This window comes from Canis aureus, chromosome 11 (assembly GCF_053574225.1).
Source record: "Canis aureus isolate CA01 chromosome 11, VMU_Caureus_v.1.0, whole genome shotgun sequence".
In the NCBI taxonomy this organism is placed as follows: domain Eukaryota; kingdom Metazoa; phylum Chordata; class Mammalia; order Carnivora; family Canidae; genus Canis; species Canis aureus.
The window spans coordinates 48,687,255-48,714,955 of record NC_135621.1 but is presented as its reverse complement, the minus strand read 5'-3'; the positions used below and the strand labels follow the sequence as shown (position 1 = coordinate 48,714,955).

The window sequence follows — 27,701 nt, the reverse complement described above, 5'->3', positions numbered from 1 at the left end:
CTAGCAAGTGACAGATCCAGGGTTTTTCAGAGCCAATACTCCTGTAAGTTCTATACTATACTGTACTCGGTCACCTAACTCTTATTTGTAATAATATCATTTGTAAAGATCCCTTGTAATATGTTTTCTGTTGAATCTCTTGAGTTTTCCCCAAAGATACTGTATGTATTTGATAAGACTGAATATCACAGAGATGTCAGTTTTCCCCAAATTTAAACATGGGTTTAATGCATTCCAATAAAATTTTCACTTGATTCATATGAAAGACCAAATATTTTTTTGATTGGGATTACATTGAATCTTTAGTCCAATTTAGGGGAGAATTAACACTGTTAAAGTATAATTTTCATGAAAGTAAAATCATCACTTGCAGGGAAATATAAAATAAACATGTGGGGCACCTTGGGTGGCTCAGTGGTTGAGCATCTGCCTTTGGCTCAGGCCGTGATTCCAGGGTCCTGGGATTAAGCCCCGCATCAGGCTCCCCATAAGGAGCCTGCTATTCCCTCTGCTTATGTCTCGGTCTATCTCTCATGAATAAATAATATCTTTTTTAAAAATAAGTAAATAAATAAACATGTGTAAAATATATTATTTAACTCGTTAATTAATGAAGGGACCAGAAAGATATATGATCAGTTAAAGAGCATCTGACAAACTAGGGCATTTATAGGCAATTTAACAGAATGTTAGAATAAGATTACTAAATTAGATATAAGACAGTTTAATGTCCAGCAGATCATAAATCCCTGGGGTCCTTTGTTCCAATAGAGAGAAATTATTATTATCATTTTAAGTTTTTGTTTATTTGAGACAGAGAAAAAACACAAGCAGGAAGGAGGATCAGAAAGAGAGGAGAAGCAGACTCTCTGCTGAGCAGAGAGCCTAATGCAGGGCTCTATCCCAGGACCTTGAGTCATGACCTGAGCCGAAGGCAGATATTTAACTAACTGAGCTACCCAGGTGCCCCTATTATTATTATTTTCTAGTAGTTTGCATGCCCAACGTGGGGACTGTAAGATCAAGAGTCAGATGCCCTACCTACTGAGCCAGCCAGGCGCCTCTAGAGAGAAATTATTTTTGTTTCCATCCCACAAAAGCCTACAAGTTCACAACTTCACTAGGTCTGGAACCTTTAATCAGTAACAAGGAGAAATCCATCCTGCCTCCTATTTTGTAAATAAAGCCATGCCCATTTGTTTACATATTTTCTATGGTTGCTTTTATAATATAATGCCAGAGCTGAGTGGTTACAACAGAGATCATATGACCCAGAAAGCCTATTGTATTTACTTTCTGGCCCCTTAGGAAAAAGTTTGCTAAATACAAGCTTACACGATATTTGGATGATGTATCTTAATGTATTTTCTTAGGGTTATCCCAAAATATTTCATGTTTCTGATACTATTAAAAACGTTAACTTTTGAAAATTTCAAATCCTAAGTGCTCATTGCTAGTCTTTAGAAAATATAGTTAATTTTCATATAATGACCTCATGTTCTAAAACTTTGCTAAACTTAGTTTTATGTCTTAAAATAGATTCTTTAGGGTTTTACTGCATCGATAATCATGTCCTCTATGAATAAGATAATTTTATTTCTTTCTTTGTAGTTGGTGTGCCTTATATATATATATATATATATATATATATATTTTTTTTTTTTTTTTTTTGCCTTATTGAACTGGCTAATCCAGTATAATGTTGAGGAGAAGTAGTGAGAATGGACATTCTTACTTTTTCCCAACCAAAGAGGAAAAGCATTCAGCCTATCATCATCTCATAGGATATTGCCTGTAGGTTTTTCCTGGATGTGGAAAAAATTTTTGGAAAATATCAACTTGCTAAATCAAATCCTAAAACACATTAATATTTGTAATCTTTCTTTTTTTTTTTTTTTAAACAGTGGGTTTTTTTTTTTTAATTTTTATTTATTTATGATAGTCACACAGAGAGAGAGAGGCAGAGACACAGGCAGAGGGAGAAGCAGGCTCCATGCACTGGGAGCCCGATGTGGGATTCGATCCCGGATCTCCAGGATCGCGCCCTGGACCAAAGGCAGGCGCCAAACCGCTGTGCCACCCAGGGATCCCAATATTTGTAATCTTTCTATTATTAATAAGAAGTATGCTACTAACTCATCATTAGAAAGAAACATTAGAGGACAAATTGAAGAAACAGACCCTATATATGAAAGTTATATTGTAAAGGTTCTATTATGACTGTAAAGGTCAGTTTTCATAGGGATATTGAAAATGTTGGTCTTTTTGCTTTACTCTTTAAATCACCATTTATGACTTCAACTATACATTGTATGTTGTACTTTAAATAACCATGCAAACATGTCATGATTATTTCATACACTTCCATAGCATTTGACTTTAAACCCTCAATAAAGTTTAGTTGAATAAATTAACTAGATTAAGGTTGTTTTTTAAGAATCCAAATGGTATGGTAATGTTTTCCTATTCATAGCATTAGAAACAAGTGTTCTGGGATATTCTAAAGATTTTAAATACTTATTTAGACTCATGGTCTACTTTTGTCACATTATCACATTGGAGGCTGAACTTTCTATGACTTTGAGATATAGTTTGGATGGCTTTCTTTCTTTTTTTTTCTTTTTGTGACGTGGAACATTGAAATGCTGCTGTATGGCAAAACAAGGAAGTTCCCCCTTGATCAGCTGAGGACCTTCAAACTTGCAATGTTAAGTACTCAGAGAGGTTAGAAACTCCTGACTTTGGAACTCCAGGTTTAATGGCCACATCAACTCTTAGTTTATTCATTAAAAAGAGTATGATTCTTCTCGATTACAGAGGAAATCTCATTAATTTGGATTTTACTATTTTAGAATTTTGTTTTTGCAATTCTAACATTAAGACGGCACACAAATTTACTTTTCTCCATTAATGTTCATTACAAATTCATCTTCTGAATTTATTCAGGTTCAGCTTAACAAATATATTACTTGACAGTCATTTGTTTTTAATGTAATTCATGTTACTGACCATATTAAGTAATAGACCAGCAACTCTTTAAAAACTGTTGTTTAAAATTATTTCTCGTGCATTCAGGCTGGTCTTTTCCCAATTTTATATTCAGAAAGTTTCACTATTTCTTAGATATTTGCCACTGATAGATTTTTGTTTAACTGAGTACATCACTATTGTAGCCTAACAAAGAAGTTTATATCATGAGGAGGTAACAACAGGCAGTTAAAAGATGGGAGAGTGTGTTTGGACGAGTGGTGACAAAAACCTAACACCTAGGGACGAGTTATCTCAACCATCAGAAATCCAGGATGAGTTGTATATCCTGGGTCTGGGTTTTATAATCCATCACTGGCTTGGGTGGTAGGTATTTAAACAATGGGCAGAGTTAGCATATAAACATAGCTGCTAAAATGACAAGTGATTTCTTAGCCTACCAGAAAAGGGAATGATAGTGGACATTTTTAGCAATTAAGTGACCAAAAAATTGTGCAGGTTTAGAAAACAGACTGAAGTGATTTGGTCCACAGTCAGTAAAACAGTTTTCATTGGAAAAACCATAAAGGTTTAATTCATTTTGTTTACTGAAGAGCTGCTGTGTTCAGGGTTGAGTTAAAAAAAAAAAAAAGATCAAAGAGTTTGAAACTCAGAGTCAACGATGTTTCTCCTTTGTAGCAAAAGATGCATATTTTGGTCTTTATTTTTTTGTTTTTATTTTTATAAGACCATTTTCTATGGTATTTTTTTTTCCTACGGTATATTTTTTAATGTAGAGAGGCAAATTATTTTCTTCTAAAGGTTCTTCCCTCCCCCTCTGCTGCAAAAAGTCAGTGCTGCTATTTGTTGTATTATGAAAACTCAGTATCTGCTCTTAATATTTAAGTCAATATGAGAGGTGAGAGTTCTACCATTTAATCACCAATGCAAAGGAATGTTATAATGTACTTTTTAGAACAAATGTGACAATTTTTAGTAATTTTATATAATGAATCATTTGTTGAGTTACGTTATTATAAGTAAAAACTATAATTAGGCAAATATAAAAATTCATTAAGCTTTACACTTAGGACTTGGCACTTTTAAGTTGTATTTATTTCAGTTAAAAAAAAAAAACACCTTAATTAGGAATGGTGGTCAGAAAAAAAAAAAAAGGAATGGTGGTCAGGGCTTAGGAATTGTGATAATCTGGGGAGTTACACACTTTATGAAGAGGATGTTCTTCATTTTAAAAAGTTCCTCAGGGACTGAATCTTGTGGTTCATTAAAAATAGAATATTTATAAACTCTGCCTTCAAATCTGTATATAGACCAGTAGGTACAATTGAAATCCAGCGGCTGAAAAAGAGTATGTTATGGGCATGATTTTCAGTGTTCACTTCAAAGCAGAAATGCAGTATTCATTAATCTTATTCTTTGATTGTGATGTTAGCTCTTTTGTTACTGTCAAGTTTACCTTGGCCCGAGTGCTGGCAATTAAGTGGCACAGTGAAGATGACTGGAAAACATTAACTTGTTATTGTTAGTTGACATCGTGCTGAGGTTGATGGGAAGTCCGAGTTTATAAATAGCCTGCTCTATGCACTGATTTAGAAATCTGCTCAATTTCAGGGCTAGATCTCATCATACGGACCATTCATTGTTTATGTTTGAAGCTTTGTATTTAACAGAGAATGGATTCTTCCTTTTGAAAAATGTAATACTGCACATAGCTGTGATAGCACCCCCCCCCCCCTTGAAACTTTTGTTTTCAGTATTAACTTCTTGAATAACTTGGCTTCACATTGTTTGTTCAACTTTCTTTTCTGGATATTATGTAAGGAGTAATCTTGCACTTTTTAGAAAGGGCCCTACATTCTCTTCTATTTGTTATAATTCATTTATATTTTAATCTAGAATGGCCAGGGCGTGATCCTGGAGACCTGGGATCGAGTCCCGCATCGGGCTCCCTGCATGGAGCCTGCTTCTCCCTCTGCCTGTGTCTCTGCCTCTCTCTCTCTCCCCTCTGTGTATTCTCATGAATAAATAAATTAATCTAGAATGGCCTTCATGTTTTGAAGAAGTATGTTTGAAAGAAGCATCCTTGAACATTTGTACTGTTTAGCATGAAACTACTGTTAGTTTCTTAATAGTGTTCCTCTGTGTCCTTGCCTGAACGAAGGCCTGCTACTCAAATTTTTATGATGCACTATCAGACGCAAATCATTAACTCTGAGATCTCCCCAGCATGACGGTGGAAAGAACACAGGGTCAAAGCAGTAATCCTTGAGGGATGAAAGGAAGTTGACTCTTATGAGAAATCTAGGCAGTCAGACAAGGCATAACAATAGTTTCTAGAAATCTGGCCAAATTGCTGAATAATTGCCTTCCTCTTCCAGGCCAAGAGGCAAACCCTAGGTTTGCATTCTCATTCTCATTAACTTGATGGTGAGGGAAGGATTTAGTGCTATTCAGGTAGTCTCTAAGACACAAGATTTTAGGGTTTGTTTGTTCGTTTGTTCATTTGTTTTGAGTTGGGTGGTACCTTTACCGATCAATCAGTTAAGGTTTTAATTAAGTTCAATTAAATGCTCTGTACTGTGCTAACGAAGCACTGAGAGAATATAAAACAGCATAATTTCATCCCCAGAATCTTGTGGTATGACTGGTGAAATACAACCAACAAATCTGCAACCAAACCTTTGGCATGCAGAATCACATAGTATTTGACTTCAAGTCAGTTTATCGGCGCAGTTGGAGTAGGTACAATCTTCATAAGTAAATTCTTAATGATTTAGGTCATCTGGCTACTGTGTCTTCTGTCCTCTGGTTGTTGGGACCCTGACAATAAACAGGAAGATCTGACGGGCTGTCAAAGGCTTTTCAAGGGTTACTGGGGCACTGTTAACATACAGGTTTCCAGGCCCCTGTCATGAGTGTGTAGATCTGAGACAGGACCCCAGAATCTGCTTTCTTAGTGTGCAACACAGGTGATTCTTATGATCAGGCAAGTTTGGAAAGCATTGGATTAAGAGTGGAAGAAGAGGGACTCAATGTACAAAACTGAGTTAATATAAGAGACGAGTGATTCTTGTGTCAGGTCCAGGAGATATCAGAGATTTATCCCCAAAAGATGGCTATTACATGTCACCTGGCTGATTTGCTGAGACTGAAGGACCATGAAGAGCAGTAAGAAAATCTTGAAATTTCTAAGCCCAAATATTAAATGGGCCAAAAGTGTTTGGGATTTCATCACTTATTTATGCCCCAAACCAGCTCCTCTCTAGGAAGGGTGCTGCTCTTCCTGGTCATTCATGTGGAAAGCAGGCAGGCAGACATGAGTAAGGAGGAAACATTTGAAATAGTAGCTTGGCAGATGCGAGGAGAGACTCTTCCAAGTTTAAAGGGCAGCTGGCAAGACTGTCCAAAGGCAGGAATGGAGGAAGCAGGAGACCCAGTGAGCTGTGTAGTAGCACAGTGTTTTTTGGTCAAGATCAAGAGGCATGAAGTAAGGGTTGTGGGAAAACCTAGGCTGAGATAACACTAATGACACATCTTCTAAGTATCAAGGAGGCCAGCTGTGCGCACTAAGCCTGGGTCCTCATGGCATCCTCATGTCCTCATGGTGTTCTTACCCAGACAATAGAGGGAAGTTGGTTATATTGTTTCAGTTTTACAGCTGGAGACCTGGTGATGTTGGGAGAGGTGACTTTGTCACAGATAGTGAACTAGAGAAAAAAGTAAGAACTAAAGCCAGTAGGTTTTCTGATCTGTGGTATTAGGTTGGGTAAGAGTTGGGGGGATGGAGAAGAGGAGGAAAAGACAATCTTGATGTTGAGTTGAGTTGGTGAGTTTGGAAGTTCTGAGCAGATCAGCATAAGTAAATGAAAAAAGTTATTAACAGGTTAAAAAGTGAGGTGCAATAGGATAATGAAGGGTCTGAAAATGTTGAGGTTTTCAGCTGTGAGCAGAAAAAGAAATATTGAATGGGAAGCAGAGGCGATGGTTCACAAGTGTGTGAGTATAAAACAAATTTTTGTGCCTCCTTCAGATAACATAGAGATGACAAACTATACTGACCATCATAATAGTCTCAACCACATTTTCCTCTGATAAGCATAATATTTTAAAAATAGTTTGCAATGGAAAAAAGTTTTTAGAAATTAAACTTTGTCTCAGAATTTAGTTGTGATGGTGGATTTTTTTTTCTCCATAGTAGTAGAGAGACTGGAAAAGCGGTAGACACTAGAAAAGCAGTAAAACATATCTTTACATACATTCCAGTTGTCTCACTGTCCCTTGAGAATCATTCCTTTGCAGTTCGTATAACCTTGTAGCTTGCCTCAAAGGATAAATAGGACTATTTTTAATCAGCACCTGATGCTGTTTTTTTAAAGGATTATAAGAAATCAAAATGTGATTCTAAGAGTATCTAATTAATGCAAGCTCACAATACCAATCAGTACTCCCAAGTAAATGTGTAGTTCACCCAACAAGGCTTTTTAAATAGATGAGGACCTCTCTAATGAGGGAATTTTTAAAATATCCCAGAAATAGCATGAATACAATACTGCAGTATTGTATTGAATATCAGTGACTTGAATATAGAGAATCTTCTAAAAATTTGTTTTCTAAATTTTTGTGATAAAATACACAAAGAGTTTACCATTGTAACCATTTTTGAGTGTTCAATAATGTTAAGTATATTCACATTGTTGTACAAATCACCTCCAGAACTTTTTCATTTTGCAAAAATTGAAACTTCATGCCTGGTAAACAACTCCCTACTTCTCCCTTCCCCCAAGCCCTGGCAACTATCGTTCTACTTTCTGTTTCTATGAGTTTGACTACTTTTGATACCTCATATAAGTGAAATCATATGCTATTCTTTTTTTTTCTGTGACTGGCTTATTTCTCTTTGCATAGTGTCCTCAATACTCATCTATGTTGAAGCCTGTGTCAGGATTCCCATCCTTCCTATGGCTGAATAATATCCCATTGTGTATATATGCATGCATTATCCATTCATTGACCATCGAACCCTCAGATGGCTTCCACCTTTTGCTATGAATAATGCTGCTATGAACATGGCTGCACAAATATCTCTTTGAAAACTTCCTTTCAGTTCTTTTAAATCCAGAAGTAGAACTGCTGGATCACATATTTTTTTTATAATTCTATGTTTAGTTTTTTGAGGAACAGCAGTATTTTTTTTTCCTACAGAAATGTACAGAATCTTAATTTCTGGTTTTAGTTAGACAGTAAATAACTTCATTGGGTACCTTGATGGTTTGTTTCTGGGCTTCATTTTCCTCATATTAAGAACTATTGTGCATAAACTTAAGCTTTCTCATTGGCATTCCTCCACTGTGTCATGGGTACCTTCCCTCCCCACTCACCTGTGTACCCCATTTCTAGTAAAACAATTAAATCATCTGTTTTTCCCTGAAATTTTTTGGAGACTTGAGAAATAGGAAGACCCAGGTGGCCACAGAATGTAACTACCAATTATATGGATGTAATTCCAAATCTCTGTATCTGTGGCTTTTTCCTTATTGAAACTTCATATTCTTCAGAAAATGAGCTTCTCCTTCACCCCATCTCACTTAGATCTTTTATTAACTGAATCCTCATGTGTTTATAGTTTACTAGACAGTAGTTTTCATTTGTTGGTATTTTGCTTTTTAAGTGAAATTGGTTTTATCTTTTATTTAATAGAGTCCCATAGAACCCATTTAACTTGCTAAATCTGTGCCAAGCTAAGAAATAAAAGAGAGTAAATAACTGTTTGCAAATTGCCTAGTAAACATTGCCTTTTCTATCAGTGAGCATGTGTCCTAGAGTGAACAGTGAGATATGTATTAGAAATGTATGATCTCTTTAGTGTCTCTGGCTGTGCTGAATACAGTTCAAGGCAATTTTTCCTGTACACAGTGTTCCCCTTAGCCACTCGGTTTAGACCCTATTTCTACAGAGGGTGAGACTGTATTATACTTATATGCTCTCCTCAAATAAATTATAGACTTCTAGAGAGTAGAAATTGTCATAACTTGCACCCCCATTGGACCAAGAGATAATGCCTTTTATCTGAGCAAATGTAAATTCTTTTCCATCCCCTGACCAAGCCACAAACCTGGCACTCTGTTATATTTCCCGTTCTTAGTAAATGGTGCTACCATTCACTCAGTTGTTAAGATGGAATCTGGGGATCAAGTTTTGAATCCTTCCCCTTTTTTGGCTCAGTGTCTAACCCACCAGTATTATCAACTTCTCTACTCTTCATCTCTAAACCACTATCCTTGTCCAAGCCACCCTCATCTTTTGCTTGGACATCAGCATTTGCCTCTCTGCTTATATTCTTGCCCCCTTCAAGCCCTTCTTGATATAGGGCAGAAGGACCTTTTTAAAACACAGATGAGATTAACTTAATTCTCTGCTTAAAACCCATTAGTCATTTTCCATCACACTTTAAATAAATCTAGACTTCTTACAATAGTTTATAAGCACCAAAATGACATGACCAGCCCTGCCTCTCCAACCTCATCTCATGTTGCTTTCCTCCTTTCATTCAACTCTAACCTCATGAACCTTCCTCTAATACCTCAGCCTTGTCCTACCTTGGTACATTGTCTTCACTCTGCCTGGAGGAGACATAAGCAGGTTTTCAGCAAACATTATATTTGCTGAGTGAATGAATGAGTCAGGAGCTCCTTAAGGATATAGACTGTACTTAGGTACCATGTCTCAAAAGTAGATATGATACATGGTACAAATATGTAGATTAGAATGCCTAGTGCAGTGGTTCTCCACTGGGGGCTATTTTCTTCCACAGGGACATATGGCAATGTCTGAAGATACTGTTGATTTTCATAACTGGCAGTATGTCATCAGCCTGTAGTGAGTAGAGGCCAGAGATACCAGTGAACATCCTATAATGCACAGGACAGGACCCATAACGAAGAATGATCCATCCTCAAATGTCAGTAGTGCTGAGGTTGGAAAACCTTACTTTACACTAAGGTATTTTTTCTTTTTAAAGGTAGTGTTTTGTTTTGTTTGTTTTTTAAGATTTATTTATTTATGATAGACATAGAGAGAGAGAGGCAGAGACACAGGAGGAGGGAGAAGCAGGCTCCATGCCGGGAGCCCGACATGGGACTCGATCCCGGACTCCAGGATCACGCCCTGGGCCAAAGGCAGGCGCCAAACCGCTTAGCCACCCAGGGATCCCCTAGACTAAAGTATTTAAATTAGGAGATGTCAGTTTTAGTAGCGCTGTTGGTCATTCGATAAGTCCATCACATTCTATAAATAGTCTATTTAAATAATACTAGGAATATGAATCTCCTTGATTAAAGACTACTGTCCTGTCCTCAGGGACTGTATGTTATATCCATAAGCACAATGCCCCTGGGCCACAAACTTAGGAATTAAGATTCCTCTATTGGTGAGCATCTTGCTCAATCTCCTCATAATACTCACATGAACTCAGCCTTTTATTTGTTCTTCTAATAATAAGATGACCACTAATCTCCAAAGTTGAAGGCATCCCTCTGGATCAGGTGAGAAATCTTCCCCCCCTACCATTTCAGAGATTTATGAGTTAATGTCTTTTTCACGATAGCTAAGATTCTGTTTTTGTTTTGTTTTGTTTTGTTTTTAATATTTTATTTATTTATTCATTAGAGACACAGAGAGACAGACAGACAGACAGACAGACAGACACAGGCAGAGGGAGAAGCAGGCTCCTTGCAAGGAGCCTGACCGTGGGACCCGATCCTGGATTCCGGAATCACGCCCTGGGCCACAGGCAGATGCGCAACCACAGAGCCACCCAGGCAACCCGATAGCCATGATTCTGCCAGTTATGGAGACATGACTTATTCTACTAAGAGTTCACCATTAATTTCAAGAAGATTGGAACTAACCACTATATTGCCTTTTTAAAAAAAATCAGGAATCTATAGAATTTTAAATACAGGCAGACCTATGCATACACAGATAAGATCACAATGTAAGACTGTAGGCTTCTCCATATAAATACCCAGATATCCATTTTGTAAGGCAAATAGAACCAAGAAAAATGCTTTGCTTCCTTTGAATAAAATGAAAGCAGACTATCCAGATTCACCCAGAAAATGAGTTGGGTGGAAGCTAAAGTATTCGTTAAAGTGTTACCTGATTTGGGTCATTCAGGAAATACTTAAGAAAATAAGAATGTGCTTACTTAGCTTATTTTAAAGTGTTTGCCTCTCTGAGGCAGGACAAAGGAGCTGGAAATTATTCCTCTGAATATGTGAATTTATGGAGTGTGCTCTGTTGAAAAAAGTATCAAGAATGAGCCTCTTGAGGATCATAGCTAATAGAACTAATATCTTCAAGGGTCACTAAATTATTCTTCTGAGACACTAAATGGCACAACTTATTCTTAGATATAAATCACGTATGGGAAATTTAGCTTATGACAAAAAGGGCAAACTTGATAATAAGTATTATACTTCTCAAAGGATTACCCTGAGGAATAATCATTAATTCACCCTTGCCTTACACTTGGTCACTAGTATGAGCTGAGTAAAATGATTAGTCAGAAAGCACTGTTCCTGGGAAAATCATCAAAGACCACTAAGGAAAATATTGCTGAGGCATAATACTGCACGAGACAGAAGTCCAGTGGCCAAGCTAAAACAACTGCCAAATAAAAAGAATAAAAGCAAGTACCACAGAGGAGTTAAGAAAGCTACTTAATAAGCAGAGTCAGGAAAACCTGGATACCTCAGCTGGATGGAGAAGGGTGAGGTGGGTTTCCTTTCTATACTAACACCTAGCAATGCCTAAAGTGCACCCAGCACAATTAAAACCACACATGGGCATCCTCCCCATTAATAAGAATACCTAGTTTGGGACACCTGGGTGGCTCAGCAGTTGAACGTCTACCTTCAGCTCAGGGCATGATCCTGGGATCCATGATCAAGTCCCACATGGGGCTCCTTGCAGGGTACCTGCTTCTCCCTCTGCCTATGTCTCTGCCCGTGTGTGTGTGTGTGTGTGTGTGTGTGTGTGTGTGTGTGTGTGTTTCATGAATAAATAAATAAAATCTTTAAAAAAAAAAAAAACACCTAGTTTTTTAAGGAGCAGTTACAAAGTACTTTTCACATTAGTTATCTTTTAAACTTCACAAGAACCTCATGAGATGAGTTGTATCATTAGTTCCATTTTGTAGATGAGGAAACTAAGGCCCAGAGAGGTTAAATCATTTTCCTGAGGTCACCAGCTTAAATGTTGACTGCCTGCAAAGCCTGTGCTCTTATAGCATCTACCTCAGCACCACTGACCTTTGGGGTCAGATGACTCTTTTGTCTTGGGGAACTGTCCTTTGCATTGTAGGATGTTTAGCAGCATCTCTCACCTCTGCTCACTAGGCACTAGTGGCACCACCCTCTCAGTTGTGGCAACCAAAAAATGTTTCCAGTCATTGCCAAATGTCTCCTGGAGGTAAAATCACCCCCCATTTCGAACCCCTGGTCTAAAGACTCAAGTTCCTGAGTGGGAACCTAGTGAGCACCCAGAGGAATATCCTGTCACTGCATTACAGTTGGCCTCGAATCTGGCCAAGAAAGCTTGTTTACGGGGGGAAATACATACCCCAATCCACTAAACTTGGTTTTCACACCCTTCCGGCAGCATAGGGAAAAGGAGACAGGCCAAAATGGATTATGGATGGTTACTTAGAAAGGGCCGTTGTCTTGTTCAGCCAGTTATTCAACAAATAAATGTCGCAGTTCCTGGGAGAGTAGTTTCATAGAGGCACCAGTGTTTGAGGCGAAATGAGTTGAGAGGGAAGATCACGAGTTTCCTGGAGATGAGCTTGGAGGATGACGAATTCATGCAGATGACACGACATGTTGGTAGGCTAGGAATAGCAGAGCGGGCTGGTGGCCCAGGCCGCAAACATATCCCGTCTTGAGGACTTGGATTCATTGGCCATTTTACTTTGTAAGCCAGCCCATTTTGCAAGGAGTCTTGGTGTTTACTTTCACTATTGAGTTAACTATTGCCTTGAAAGTACTGTTTATCTCAGCCCACATGGTAATTGCCTTAAATTTAAAATCAAATCAACAAACTTTTGCATTCCAGTAAGGCTCTGTAGGAGATAAAACGATGTGGTTTACACAAAGAGATAAACAGCAATCAAGGCAACATATCTTAGGTGCCAAATGAGTGGTTCAGATAATACTATGGAATGAGAGGATGGAGAGATTGCACTACCTAGAATTGTCAGGGAGAACTTCACAAAGGGGTCTAATGAGCTGAGCCTTAAAGGATAAGTGGAAATTCTATGAAATCTGTATAATGGACTGGATCACACAGCCTCCAAGTGTAAAAACTGTACATTTTAGATACTTATGTTAAAACATCTAGTCTTGTTATTTTGGATTATGTCCGATAACAGATATGAAATCCATTTAGGGGCTCATCCATGATAATCGTCTAGAACTCATCATCAGGAAGACTCATATGTGAAAAGGGTTTTTTTGCTCACTCTCAGGGGACAGACTAGGTTCATGAGGATTGGTTTCACTAATCCCTTTGATCCCATTAGATGGAATCACCCTTCTCTGAACAGAGGTGCCCTCATTGGAAACAGAGCTCAAGATTTGGAGAGACCTTATTGCAGCCTGTCTGTATGGGTTTGGGCATTACACATACTCAGCTAGATGGTGGGAGGCGGTTATCAACAAGGGTGACAGAGGCTTTTGCTTCTCAAAACACTGCCTGGTTTATTCCATGAATCCCAGCCATCCAGGAGACATTTATAATTCTGTATAAAATGGATGCAGCAGATGTTCCTTGTACTCACTGCGGGAGGTGTTGAGTGGCAAATGAACAAACAAACGGGGTGGGGGGGAGCCACCCAAATCTCCATTCCTAGGGGCTTAGAGGAATCCTTTTTCTCCTTCCTCCATGTGAAAATATAAACAGTTGCTTCATAAACAGTTTTCACTTTTTGACTTATAAAGATTTAGTCTTTTCCTTTTGTTTACTTTGATGACCTTTGAAATAAGCTGCAACCCAAACATTCAAAAAATTTTTTTTCCATCTTCATTTTTCATAAAGAGGAGTCTCTGTTACCACAGTGTGCTGGAAGCCAGCAGACTCCCGAGGCTGGCTCTCACCCAGGCCTGGACTCACAGGGCCTTCTGCCCCAAACCCCCTCACTGGGCAGCTCAGAGTAATGTGCATTAGCAGCCTGAGAACATGCTAAAGGCCAGTTCTCTGTGGGTCAGCTCTTTTTATAAGGCAGATTTTACAGCTGCACTAAACTCTGGAAAATGCAAATTAATATAATAACTTTGTATTTCCTTTGCTCTGTTTGCCACCGCTGCACCCCCCACCCCCCACACACACACACAAACGCACACACTGGGGATTAGGACTACAATTCTCAGGAATGCTGTTCCCCTTCCCCCAAACCTCCACTCCTCCCACCCGCCACCTCCTATGGCCAGCCTTCTCCACCCTCAGTGGGTCTCTCCTCTGAGCTGCTCTTCCACCCACATTGAGTACAGATCTGAAAAGTTCGATGAGAGCAGGAGTAGCCTTGGAAAAGTCTTAACATCTTCCCTTTCATGCTTGAAAAGTTCCTTTTCTTTGAATTATCTTAGTAAGAAATGCCACGCAGCCGCCTGTGGCAATAATGTAATGTGTGAATTTTCATATTGAGTATGGAGTTGGGGGATACATGATAAAAAGAGTATTATTTAGCTTTTATTGGTTCTGACTCCAAAATTAACACATTCTTCCTTTGTGGTGCTAAGACAGTCCTGTATCTTAGTTGTGGTGGTAAATTATACAAATCTGTGCATGGGGTGAAACTTCCCCTCCCCCCACACACATGAATACATGTGAAAAATGGCAGAAACCAAATAAGGTGTGTAGTCTAGTTAACAGTAGTGTGACGGTGCCAGTGTTCTGGCTCTGATATAGTACTACAGTCATGTAAAATGTCATGGTTGGGGGAAGCTGAGTGAAAGGCACACCAACTCTACCATTTTGCAACTTGTTATGAAGCTGTAATTACTTCAAAATGAAAAGTTAAAAAAAGTGATACATCCTTGCTGTAAAACATTCTAAATTCCACAAATATGTGGCATTGAATGTAAAAATTCTGCCCCCACTGTTAATAATTTGGCATTAGTAAAAATAAGGTCATGCTATTTTTGCAGCTTGCTTTTTCACTTACCAGTATGTCTTGAAGATCATTTCATGTCAGTCCATATAAATTTATAACTTACTTTTAATGCTCTATAGCTTGGCCATATATGATGGGATACTTGAAGTAATATTCCATATTTTTTCAACTGATCCTGTACTGGTGGTTTCTAAATTTTCCTGTTCTAGTCAGTTCTGCTGAGGATTATCCTTGGGCATCTGTATCTTTGCCCATGGCTCTAAGTGTTTCTGTTAAATAAATTTCTAGAGGTGGGTATTGCAAGACTGAGAAAGTGTGCGTTTTCCATTTTGATAGCAACTGCCAGACTTTGTCCAGCTCCAGGGGTTACGATTTGTACAGAATACATCATATGTGCAAAAAAATGGCCCTACCGATTACTCCTCAAAAAGACCGTGATGATTTATACTCCCACCAATGATGAATGAGAGTGTCTGTTTCGTTATCCAGTTACTAGTTGGGTCCCACCCTTAAAAAAAAAATTCTGTGCAAATCAATGTTTAAAAAAAATTATTGTTTCAATTGCACTTCCTTAACCATTAATGAAATTAAACATTTCTTCATGTGTTTATTGTCTATTTGTATTTCATCTGTGAATTGCTTGTTTATATTCCTTGCAAATATTTGCAGTTCCCAAAGTGTGTGCCAAAGTACTGTGGGATATTTTAAATTTTTGTGAGAAGCATGGTGACATTTGCCATCTGTGAGATACTATGTGAACTACTAGCTTGAAGTAATTTACAGTTATCAATGTTAGCTCACACTGTATTCCTTTTGATGATGCCATACATCTTTGCAAAGTTGAGTATTTGATAGTTGCTATAGTAAAAAGCAAGTACCATGGGAAAAGCCATGTAGAACAGGAATGAGGGTGGTGGAGTCCAGTGACTCCAAGGCTTGGGAAGTTATGAAGTATCCAACAGGCATACACATCTCATTAGTAAGTAATTGTGATTATTATAGAATGAAATCAAAATATTTTTTCTTTCAACTTATGTGTATTATTTTTTCGAACAGTTTCTGAGTTGTTATGGCATAAATACTTATTAGGTTGTTTGGACCTAACTACTTAATAAATGGAACTGTTAGGTATTTCTTTTGCTTAGAGGTACCATGAAAAAATTATTGAGGTGTAAGGGTGCTATGAATGAAGAATTACCCAGAGTAATTCTCTGTCATATTTCATTCCATTACTTTCATTTTTGTTATTGATTTGCAAGAGGTTTGTTCCTTGGAGGAATTAACAAATGTGCTTGTTTTTTACTTTTGAATATTCCTATTAATTTTTGCTAGACAAAAGATTTCAGTTGTTATGTTGACATATCTCTGCATCTTTTATTTGTGGCTTTGTGTTCATTCTTAAAAAGCCCATTTTCACCTTAAGATTATAAAATATTTTCCTGTTTTCTTCCAGCACCTTTATAGTTTCTTTTTTTTTACATTTGATTAGCTCTCCATCTGGAATTTATTTCAGTGCAAGGCTTTGGGTAAAGACCCAGCCATATTATTTCCCTAAGACTTTGTTGGTTGTCCTAATACCCTTGTTAAACAAGCCGGTCTCTTCACTATTATGTAAATGTCACTTTTACCATCCTCTGCATTTCTGGACTCTGAATTCTCTCCTTATAGTGCTTAGTGTTCTGTCTTGGATTTTATGCATTTTATTTATGTAGGTACATAACTTCCTGCACTAGATCATAAGCTTTTTACACTTATTGCATCTCTATGTTCTATAGCTATTTTCTTTTCTCTTTCCCTCCTCTGCTAAAGCCTTTTTCTGAAGCTTTTATTATAAAAAATTTTAAATATACACAAATGTAGGCAGAATAAAATAATGAATCTCATATACCCATCACTCGGCTTCAACAGTTATTGATTTATAACTAATACAGTCTCATTTATTCCACCACCAACTTCCTCCCTCCTGTATTGCTAAAGTTAACTGTCTTGACTGTACAGATTATCCGTGTTATTGTTCATTAATAAGTTTTGGTATCTCAAAGACATTCTTATTGATCTCAGTATTGTCTTTAAAGAAACCCAATAGTTGAAAATCCAGATAGGTAGAAAAGATAAATTGGCAAGTATAATAAAGCTTCTCCTAAATAAGTTAAGCTGGAATTTATTTTACAAAGAAATAATGTGTAATTTAAAGCATTTTATACAAAGTTTTACAGAAATATATCTGTGTTTCAAAATTAGGAACCATTTGGTTAGGAAGATATTATATCAGTGTTGAGTAAATTGTTTTTGTTTTTTTAAGATTTTAAGTAATCTCTGTACCCAATGTGGGATTCAAACTCACAACCCTGAGATCAAGAATAGCATGCTCCACTGACTGAGCTAGCCAGGTCCCCCAGTAAATTGTTAATCTTTACTTGAAAACCTTTGTTTGTATGCTGGGTTGACACTGAATACCCTTGACATCACTTTCTAAACCTCACTCTTACCCTATAGCTGGGGGCCCTTGATGCTTCTTCTGGGTGAGGGGACTCCCAATTGCATTGTAAAATTTGGAGCACTAGGCCAGAAATGATCTAAGATAAATGTATACTCACTATCTCATTAATACTGTGTATTTCTCCCAGCCCCTTTGCGTGGGGACTGTGTAGAGAGGTCACTTTTAGCATCCTGGCTGCTGCTAGGGAACATGGAGGCATGGTACAATTCCAAATCAAGAAATGCTCCATTCGTTGAGCCCCTCTCTCTACCCAACAAAGCTACATATCCTTGGGGCCCCAAAGACTATAAAGAACGGGACATATTCCTTGCCTTCAAAGAGCTATACTCTGGGATAGGAAATTGTAGATTGATAACTATGATGACAAAATTTTTTAAAAGTATTTTTGTAATCAAGTGAAATGAGCTGTTGGGCACTTGTAGGAAAAGAGTATGTCTCGGTGGTGAGGAAGGGGATGGTGGTTGATGAAAAAGCTAAAGAAGGTTTTATGGAGGAAGTTGGCCTTAGCTGGGCCTTATACTATGAATGGAATTTCAATAGGCAGAGTTGGGAGTTGGTGAGAAGGAACATCCTGGGCAGAAAAGCATTTGTAACTTGTTGGGAAGGGGAAATTGTCCCATTTAACCACAAAATAGGTATGTGAAATAGAGGAAGAAGGAGGTAAAACCAGAAAGGTAGATGGAAACTTCAGTGCCCAGCAGCAAATTCTTTAGGCAATTGTAAGTCATCGAAGGATTTTGAACTTGGAAGTGATACAATCAGGGCTTTAAGGAAGTCTCTCTGCAGCCATGTGTAAAATAAGCTTCGGAGGCAGAGATCAGTGAGTTGTTTTCATTTTCTAGGCATAAGATCTTTGGTTCCTGAACTGGAACAAGGGGAGTGTTCATTGAAAGGAGGGAATGCATTGACACACAAAGTGACTTCACAGGCTCCTACACACTTTGTGTTTGTGTACATTTTAGTCCTTAAAGATATTCGTGGGCCCATTTTCTGTGATTCTCTTCCCCAAGCCAGTGTCAGCTAGGAATTAATTACACTTCGTGATTAGCTCCCTTTTCCTGGCAGCAACAGCACAACACAGCCAAGTGTCACCTTTTGGGAACTTACCAAGACCTTCCTAAGGACGTGTTCTCATCTGATAAACAGGTTGAGGTTTGGAAGAGTACCCACTCGAAGTGCTTCCTGGCCTGTGCTCTAGCATTGGTGGGTAACTGTGGGTGGTACATGCCCACCAAGTCCTTTCTTTAGGGATGACCAGGCTGAGTAGCTGAAGTGTCCCGGGGTCATGTGTCCCATTCACTGGGCTGTCAATTTATTTATTTATTTATTTATTTATTTATTTATTTATTTATTTATTTATTAATTATTTATGATAGTCACACAGAGAGAGAGAGAGAGAGAGAGAGGCAGAGACACAGGCAGAGGGAGAAGCAAGCTCCATGCACCGGGAGCCTGACGTGGGATTCGATCCTGGGTCTCCAGGATCGCGCCCTGGGCCAAAGGCAGGCGCTAAACCGCTGCGCCACCCAGGGATCCCTTGTCAATTTAAAAAGAGAAATATGGGATCCCTGGGTGGCACAGCGGTTTGGCGCCTGCCTTTGGCTCAGGGCGCGATCCTGAAGACCCGGGATCGAACCCCACATCGGGCTCCCGGTGTATGGAGCCTGCTTCTGCCTCTTCCTGTGTCTCTGCCTCTCTCTCTCTCTCTCTGTGTGTGACTATCATAAATAAATAAAAAAATAAAATAAATAAATAAATAAATAAAAATAAAAAGAGAAATATGCTGAGCTCTCTGTACAGATGACATAGGCAGGTATATACACCCAACAAGCACCATGCCCCCGCGCTGTGGAAGTCGGAGGTGAGAAGGGTTCCCTGAGAAGCCTGTGGTCTGGTTGAGGATAAGGTTAATGGGCCTGAAGCAGAAAACAACCTAACCCTCATTGTAATGATTAGGTAGGGTATATAAGTTAGGAGACTCTTCTGTCTCTTGCTTTCCCATCTCCTGCCCACCCCCCACACACACCTTGTACACATATACAAATGCAGTCTACCTTTTAAATAATTTTTGCTCTCTTTCTCCACATTTAAATGATTAAGCATATTTCTGTGAATTAGAAAGTTTAGATTCCTCCCTCAGTCATTCCTCTTCTCACACCCTTCCCCCTTTCAGCCTGACTTAAAGCCATAAAATACTTCTGCCTGCCTGCCTTTCGTTCTGTTTGTATGAATTAAGTCGACAGGATAAATATTCACATTCCCAACTACAGGCTGAAACAATGTTTGCCTGTTCTGCCCAGTGAGTCGAGAGAAAAAGGGGGCCTGACATCACCCTATACTGTACATTCCCGGCATAGATCATTTATTTAAGTCCCTGAAAAAATACAGATGTTTTACCAGCCGAAATAAAATCCTGTGTAAACACTGGGCTTGGAAAAATGTGGCTCTGACTTAGCCGTGGGGGTTGGAGCAGTGCAGAGAGAAGCCTAGGCAAAATGGCAGCTACAGAAATTTTATCCTGGGCTGAAGGTGATAGGGGCAAAAGTGTTCTCCCAAAGTCTGCATGGTGCAAAAGGAGAACAGGATCCGTTTTTGAGAAAATACGTTGCAAAATGTGGGTAGATGTGTTGATTTTCAGAGTTTGGGATTATTAATGATTACAATACATTGAACTCATTTATATCTGACCTCTGAAATGAACATCACTTTTCTCTTTGGAGTTGTCTTTTTTCACGGCCTGCCTAACCTGGGCCTGTTATTGCTGGATCCTGCTGTTTGTGGAGCTCAGCTGCTGTTGATTTTATAAGGGGGAAAATTGCCTGGAAGCCACGCTTGGTGAAGAGGAAAACCCATCTCAGCGTTGCATTCCCAAACAGCCATATATCATCTTGATCTTGTCTAACACAAGTCAGTATTTTAGTCTAGCAGCATAAACCAGACATATTTTACTGGTGTAGTGCAAGTTTTTTTCAGGGATCTGCCTCATGACTCTTTTTAGGCCTGTGGCATTTATTCAAAGAGCTTTACATGTGCTCTTGTGGAGTCGCTTTTGGGATTCAAAGCTGCCCAAATGGACCCCATGCTTCACACAGATGCTTGGGGGCTCCCCCGAGTCTCTCTCTGTGTTTAGATTGGGGATGGAGGTGGGCAAAGAATAACTGCTTCCAGGTTCTCTAGACTTTGCTTCAGTCCTCCCATTTCATTGGGGCTTGCATCTCAGGGGCAGGAATGCTAGCCTACTCCCCGCTGCTGTCTGGCCTCCCCTCCTGAGGGCATCTCCTGGCAGTCCCATTGCCTGCGATGGTCATGGGCGGTGCTGCTGGTTTGCACTTGGTTGTTGGTTGTGCTTTCCTTCTGACCTGGTCACAACTGTCGTAAGTCAGCAAAGCTTTCTGCTGTTTCTTTTGCCAAAGACACCTCTGATTCCACTCTAGTCTTTCTCTGAGGGCCTGCAGAAGCTAGAGGCAACCCACTGTCCTGCTTTGTCCCAGGGTGGTCCTTCATAGAGTTCCTTTGCACTCTCAAAAAAAATCTTGCTTTGCAAGATAAATTACCCCTGACTAGAGCAATCATCATGCAGATATTCTTACTAAACCCCCCAGGTCCCCTTCTCTCATTCCCAAACCTGCATATTCCCTTGCAGTCCCCATCTTGGACCAGCTGCCTGAGTTAAGCGACTTATTTTGACCTTCAGTTCCACATCTAATGCCAAGTTGCCAAATCCTGCTTCTTCCGCTTCTAAAATGTCTCTCAAGTGTACCTGTTCCCTCTCCATTCCACTCCTTTTACCATCTAGATTGGGGCTCTCACAAAATCAGAGTCCTACCAGCTTCCCAGCAGCTAAGTGAAAGCTACCAGGCAGATAAGTGAATGAAGGCCCTGTTGATCCAATCCTTTGTTTTTAAACTTTTGATGAGATTTAGATTCAGTAAATACTTCATTTTTCTCTTGACTCTCCAAAAGTTAAAAAAAAAAAAAAAAAAGAGCATGGAAGCAGTGATAAATAACACTGACACTCTGCCTTAGTCCCACAAGTAATAGGCAATAGTTGGTGTGGTGGTGAACCAGCTCCCACAGGTGACTATTGCCCCAAAGGAATGTGGGCCCCAGGTCTTCTGATTTTTCAAAAGAAATTGGAAAGCAGGATGATTTTGGTGTGAAATCTCACAATTTGTAAACGACAGGTTAAAAATACTGTATTGGTCAAAGAAAACATCTGCAGCCACTTGGGGCCCACCGCCATCCTTGGCTTTCAGCCTCTGGCTTTGACCCTCATCACCTCTAGTCTAGACTGATAACAATCTTAGTTTTTTATGTACACATATATTTGTTTTAATTTTATTTAAATTCAGTTAAATAACATATAATGTATTATTGTTTTCAGAGGTAGAGGTCAGTGACTCATCAGTCTTATATAACACCCAGTGCTCATTACATCACGTGCCCTCCTTAATATCCATCCACCCCCCCCTCCCCTCCAGCAACCCTCAGTAGACTAACAGCAATCTTGGTCATCCTGCCTTTTCTTACCCAGCCTCCAAACCGCCCTGGACTTTCCTTTACAAATTACATATCTGATTATGTGAGCCCTATGTCTAAAGAGGCCTTTGCCACCTGCAGAACAGAGGTCCCTTGCTGGTTCTATCTAGATCGTCCTCATTCCAACATGACCCCTCTTTGCAGCTGTGTCTCTTACCACCCTGCACACACCCTGGCTGTGTTCTCTCCACATATAACTCCTTGATGTCCTCTGAGCAGTCCTAATATTTTCTTTCTATTCATAGGTTTGTTTTTGTTTTGTTTTGTTTTTAAGATTTTATTTATTTGACACAGAGAGCATGCATAAGCAAGGGGGGTAGTAGGCAGAGGGTGAGAGAGAAGCAGGGAACCCAATGTGGGGCTCTATCCTTGAGACCATGACCTGAGCCAAAGGCAGACACTTAACCAACTGAGCCACCCAGGTGCCCCTGATAGGTTTTTTTTTTTTTTTAAGAACAATTATAGATTTATAGAAAAACTGACCAAGTAATACAGAGTTCCCATATATTCCTCTCCTCCCCAGTTGTATCTTGCATCAGAGTGGTATGTTTGTTACAATCAATGAACCAATATTGACACATCATTATTAACTCAAGACCATAGTTTACATTAAGGTTTATTCTTTTTGTTGGCAATATTGCTATTATAATACCCTTTAAAACATTTTTTTATGATTCAGTTTCCTCTGCTTGCATGGCTTTCCCCAGATTCTGACAAGATTTGTTTAAAGGCCAAATAGGAATATCACTTTTTTTTTGCAAAGCCTTCTCTGAACGTTTATTTTTTGAATGGGGCCTGGAAGGGAGGGAGCAGACAAAAAGAGGAAGAGAAGTAACATTTTTATCAGGTGCCTAATGGATGCCAAGTACTATATATTCCTTTAAATCTCTCTACAGTCCTATAAGCCAGATACTATTATAAACTGTTTACCGTGAGGAAACAGAGGTTAAATAAGTTGCCCAAAGCCCCATAGTTAATAACTGGGTTTACACCCATGTCCACCTGGCTCCTAGGCCTGCACTCCTCCCCTAGGGCTGCTTTCCCACCACATATCTAGCCTCCCTGCTCTCCCCACTGCGGTGAGGAGTGTGGTGGTGTTCAGCTGTGTCTCCACTCCTTACACGGAGTTGTAGGAGCTCACCAAACCCAAAGGCACGTGTCCTAAAGGCAGAGTCAGCCTAGGAAGAGGCACCACGGATCAATGTCAATTCAGCAAATGCTGCCGTGTCCTGGACTTGGTCATGTATGAGGTCAAGCATAAAAGGAAGATGATGGCAGTGCTGCCACGCAGGTGATAAATCGAGAGCAGACAGGGATCCCTGGGTGGCGCAGCGGTTTGGCGTCTGCCTTTGGCCCAGGGCGTGATCCTGGAGACCCGGGATCGAATCCCACGTCGGGCTCCCGGTGCATGGAGCCTGCTTCTCCCTCTGCCTGTGTCTCTGCCTCTCTCTCTCTCTCTCTCTGTATGACTCTCATAAATAAAAAATTGTTTAAAAAATTTTTTTTAAAAATCAAGAGCAGAGGCAGGAAAGCTATGGATTTTCCGCTTCTCTGCAACTAGAGTGTAAACTGCAGAGAGCAAGCACTCATTTGTTCTGTGCTGCAGCTCCTAGGCTAGTGCCTGATAGTAGTTGTTGCTTAGTAAATATCTGTGGAGTGAATATTTGAATCCTATTGCAAATTTGGGAGACCTAAAGTGACACTTCACTTCTCAGAGCTCTCACGTGCATTCAGCTGGTCACGCAGCTTCGGTTTCTCTGTTTGGTTTAGTGCAATCCTGTATTACAGGCTGTTTGCAAATTATCCCAGGTCTGGCCTAGATAGACCACACTCCTAGTCCAGAGGTTTTCCTGGACCAGAACTTTCAGAAAAGGGCAAAGGAGGAGGAATTGCCATGCCCCTGCCATCTTTTCTGAGCTGATGGACAAATGACCCTTCCTGGGAGCCGCCTGGTGCTCCTGGACCTGACCTTGAACCGTAGTTCCAGAGGCCTGGCCCCACCTCTGGACTTCACACCAAAAGATGGCCTCATTTTTCTTGAAAAAATTGAAACAGACCCTCTAAATGTCATGTGAATGTAGTCATGTATTCAAATATAGTCATTAATTTTCTTGAAGAAAAAACAATTATCTCCGACACAGTAGACTTGTTTCAGACATTTGCCTACAAAACTTTTCTCTCCTCCCTGTTCCCTCCTCTCCTTCCCTGCCCAGTTTTCCCTTGACTTCTGTGACCCTATCTTTCACTTGTATTGCTGTCTCTCCCACATGCCTTTCCGCCGTGGCTCTTCTAAGTGTGCCTCCCTCTGCAGTTGTCCCGTGTAAATAGATCGCTCTCTGTTCCTGGTGAATAACCAGGATCACAATTGTTGTCTGGGTTGTGCCCAAGGTGACAGAACTGATGGACCTGGAGGCTGATTTTCATAAACCAGAGCTACCAAGCGTTTCAAAAACAGCCTTGTTTTTGCCAAGTAAGGTGAGCAAATATAGGACTAAGTTTAAACATCCATCAGGAGTTATTTTTGAGGTGATTGCTTCTAAATGAGAGGCATTCGAAAATCTCACAGCTTTCTTTACAAGTAAATTCCACAGTCATGTATTTTGCTGGTGTCTGCTGATTAATTACGATCCTGTGACACCATGAAAAGCCCTGGTGGTTGGTTTTGTGCAGCTGTGGAGAAAAGCAAAGCAAGGCCCAGTGACTTTGCCAACTCTTTCAGGATAGTGGGGATTCAAGCAGAGGGAGGTAGTTTTTTTCACTCTGGCAGTCACCACATAAGAACAGAAGCCCCAGCCAGACCCATTTCTCCAGACTTCACGACGGGTGGTTTGGGTCCCTGCGGGGGTGTGGTAAAGTAGTGATACTTGATCTGTTGCCTCTGAAATAACAGATCCATTATTAGAGAAAACGTTTGCAGTCTCCACATCAGGACTTATGTGCATTCTCCTATACAATTATGTCTGTTTAGACCCCCCCCCCCCAAAAAAGTAGTAACATATAGCAAAGGAATCACATTTTTTTTTTTAATTCTTTAAACAAAGGTGCTCAGGGTGTATTTGTTGTTGGTAACTGCAGATGTCTGACCCAAGAAAACTGCTAGTTCATTCCTGTTTAGGCTCTGATGATTCTGGATCTCTTATCTTGGCCTCTTGCTTTTTCTCATTACTCACTTCCCTATTTAACTCTCCCGCTCCTCATGCACAGGAGAGGAAGGGAAGAAAAAGTTGAATCTTGCTGCTTTGAGAGAATCATCTGGAGCTCTGGTGAAGGATGCAAAAGGGAAAGGAAACAAACTAATTATTAAAATGGACTTCAAAGTTCTGGGTGTGTTTATCCATACTTGCTCTGCCCACCTCCTCCACTTGGTTTAGATGAGGGGACTGAGGGATTTCTCTGACATGCGTCATTCTCCTTGGCACTGATTAGGTCAGAGGATCTCATCTGTGCCATAGTCCTTTCTCTCTGCTGCAGGTTTGTACTCGTCGCAGTGTTGTTGATGTCATTACTGAGTGTGAATCCATGACGTGCTAAATGAGCCACTCACATAGACGTACACATGGTCATGCGTGCTGCATCTGTGACCTTCATTCTAAATAGGGGCAACTAGAGGATTTGTTTTTCTCTGCTTAATTCGAATATATAATGTCCTATAAGAGTAGGATATGTCTGTATTGCTGCTTCCACTCCACATCTCAGTGGAAAACTGCTAAAAATAATCAAAATAGTTTACAAACATCACTGTCCCATGTTTGCAAAGGCAAGCATCATCGTGGCCTGCTTCTTTGGCCAAGAATGTTTTGATAAACCTGACACACAAACCAGTTGGGACTCTGAGACAATTGATTTTGCCTCTGCAGTAAGACTTTGACTTTAAAAGGTACATTTAGGGGCACCTGGGTGGCTCAGTCAGTTAAGCATCTGCCTTTTGCTCAGGTCATGATCCCAGGGTCCTGGGATTGAACCCCGTATTGGGCTCCCTGCTCACAGAGAGCCTCCTTCTCCATCTACCTCTGCTGTTCCCCCTGTGTGGGCTTGCTCGCTCGCTCCCTCTCTCTCTGTCAAATAGATAAATAAAATCTTTTTTAATTAATTAAGTAAGTAAGTAATAGTGCATTTGTTTCATATGGGACTGCTAACATAGAGTAAGATATTGGCCTTTTTTTTTGCTTATATCAATTTATATAGGTTGTTGTAACTAATAAACTCTTGTATCAAATGATTGTTAAGTCTGAGAGTAGTCAAAAAAAAAAAAAGTCTGAGAGTAGTCACTCTTGTTTGGAATTGTGCAGGGAACCTAGAGCGTAGGTAGGGATTAAGGGCCTAGATTTCTTGCCACTTGCTACGTCCTCCCAAACCAACTTGTTTCCTGCACAGAGACCAGAGCCACATTCTGCAGGTGTCTGTTTTCTTTGAGGGGAATATTTTGAGGAAACCTAACAGAGAGGAACTGAACATTTAGGAAAAATATATTTTCACAGCAGGATATTGCTTTTTCTCTTTTTTGGTTTAGGTTTTTCATTTGTTACAAGCCTTCACAGACTCCAAATACAGACTGAATACATACTTTCAGCAGGAGCTGGCTGACGTTGCTGTTTGTACCAGAGCCAAACTCTGGCTGGCCGAGAGGTATGTTAAAACCCCACATGAGCAAGGAGTTATCAGGGGTTAGGAATACATTGGAGAATTGCTGTTTCTAGTTGTGGGAGTTTTAAAAGTCATTGGCATGAGTTTTCTAAATTTATTGGAGTATTTATCTTTTTAGAACTTTGGGTTGTGGTAAAGAAAGAAAAATATTTTCTTGACAATTTTTCTGAAACTGCTCTATGGCTGGGGGGCATGTAATATGGCTTTTTATCTGTCTATCAATCAGCTTATTTTTATTAATACCTGTCATGTGCCCAGCCCTGTATCAAATATTATGGCAACGAAAGGCAGTAATTGACTACAATCACATGATACAAACTCAGGTGCCACGGCAATTCATAGATTAGAAATTAGGGGAAGACTTGAACAGGCACAGAGAAACCAGTAGGATGTGAATAAGAAAGATGTGCAAGTTGCCCCTTTTTAGGTAGACAGTAGAATAACTTGAATAATCAAGACAAAGGAGTGTGGGTACATATTTTTTTATTCTCGCCATTGTTAGTTTATTCTAGATCTTATAACATTTACTATGTGAAAGACAAAATAAAAAGAATTTCTCATTTAATATGCAGGGAGGCCTCTCTGTAACAATATGTTCAAAATCCATGTTGTAAGACTCTGATATTGACAGGACAGTTACTGCAAAGGGCCTCCCAGTATGTCCTCTGTAAATGCCAACACAGGAGGTTCAGGGGAGGCCCAGAGGCTACCACATTCCATGCCAGAGTATCTTGGATTCAATTAGAAAGTCAGTGTATTAGTTGCCTTACATCATGGCCTTTTCTTTTGTACTTCAAAAGTACAAAAAATGTACTTTTGTTCACTTTTGTTGATTCCTCACCTTATATGGAAAGGCAGAAA

At 39.7% G+C, this 27,701-nt stretch overlaps 1 protein-coding gene across 8 annotated transcripts in view; it reads left to right on the top strand.

Annotated features, from left to right (window-relative positions):
• THADA (THADA armadillo repeat containing) overlaps positions 1-27,701 on the top strand; it is a 332,898-nt gene that overhangs the window by 200,915 nt on the left and 104,282 nt on the right. For all 8 annotated transcript variants that reach the window (XM_077915220.1, XM_077915219.1, XM_077915218.1 and 5 more), the window contains one exon: positions 26,707-26,822. In XM_077915220.1, the coding sequence (XP_077771346.1) occupies positions 26,707-26,822 (116 nt within the window). The remainder of the gene's footprint in view (positions 1-26,706; positions 26,823-27,701) is intronic.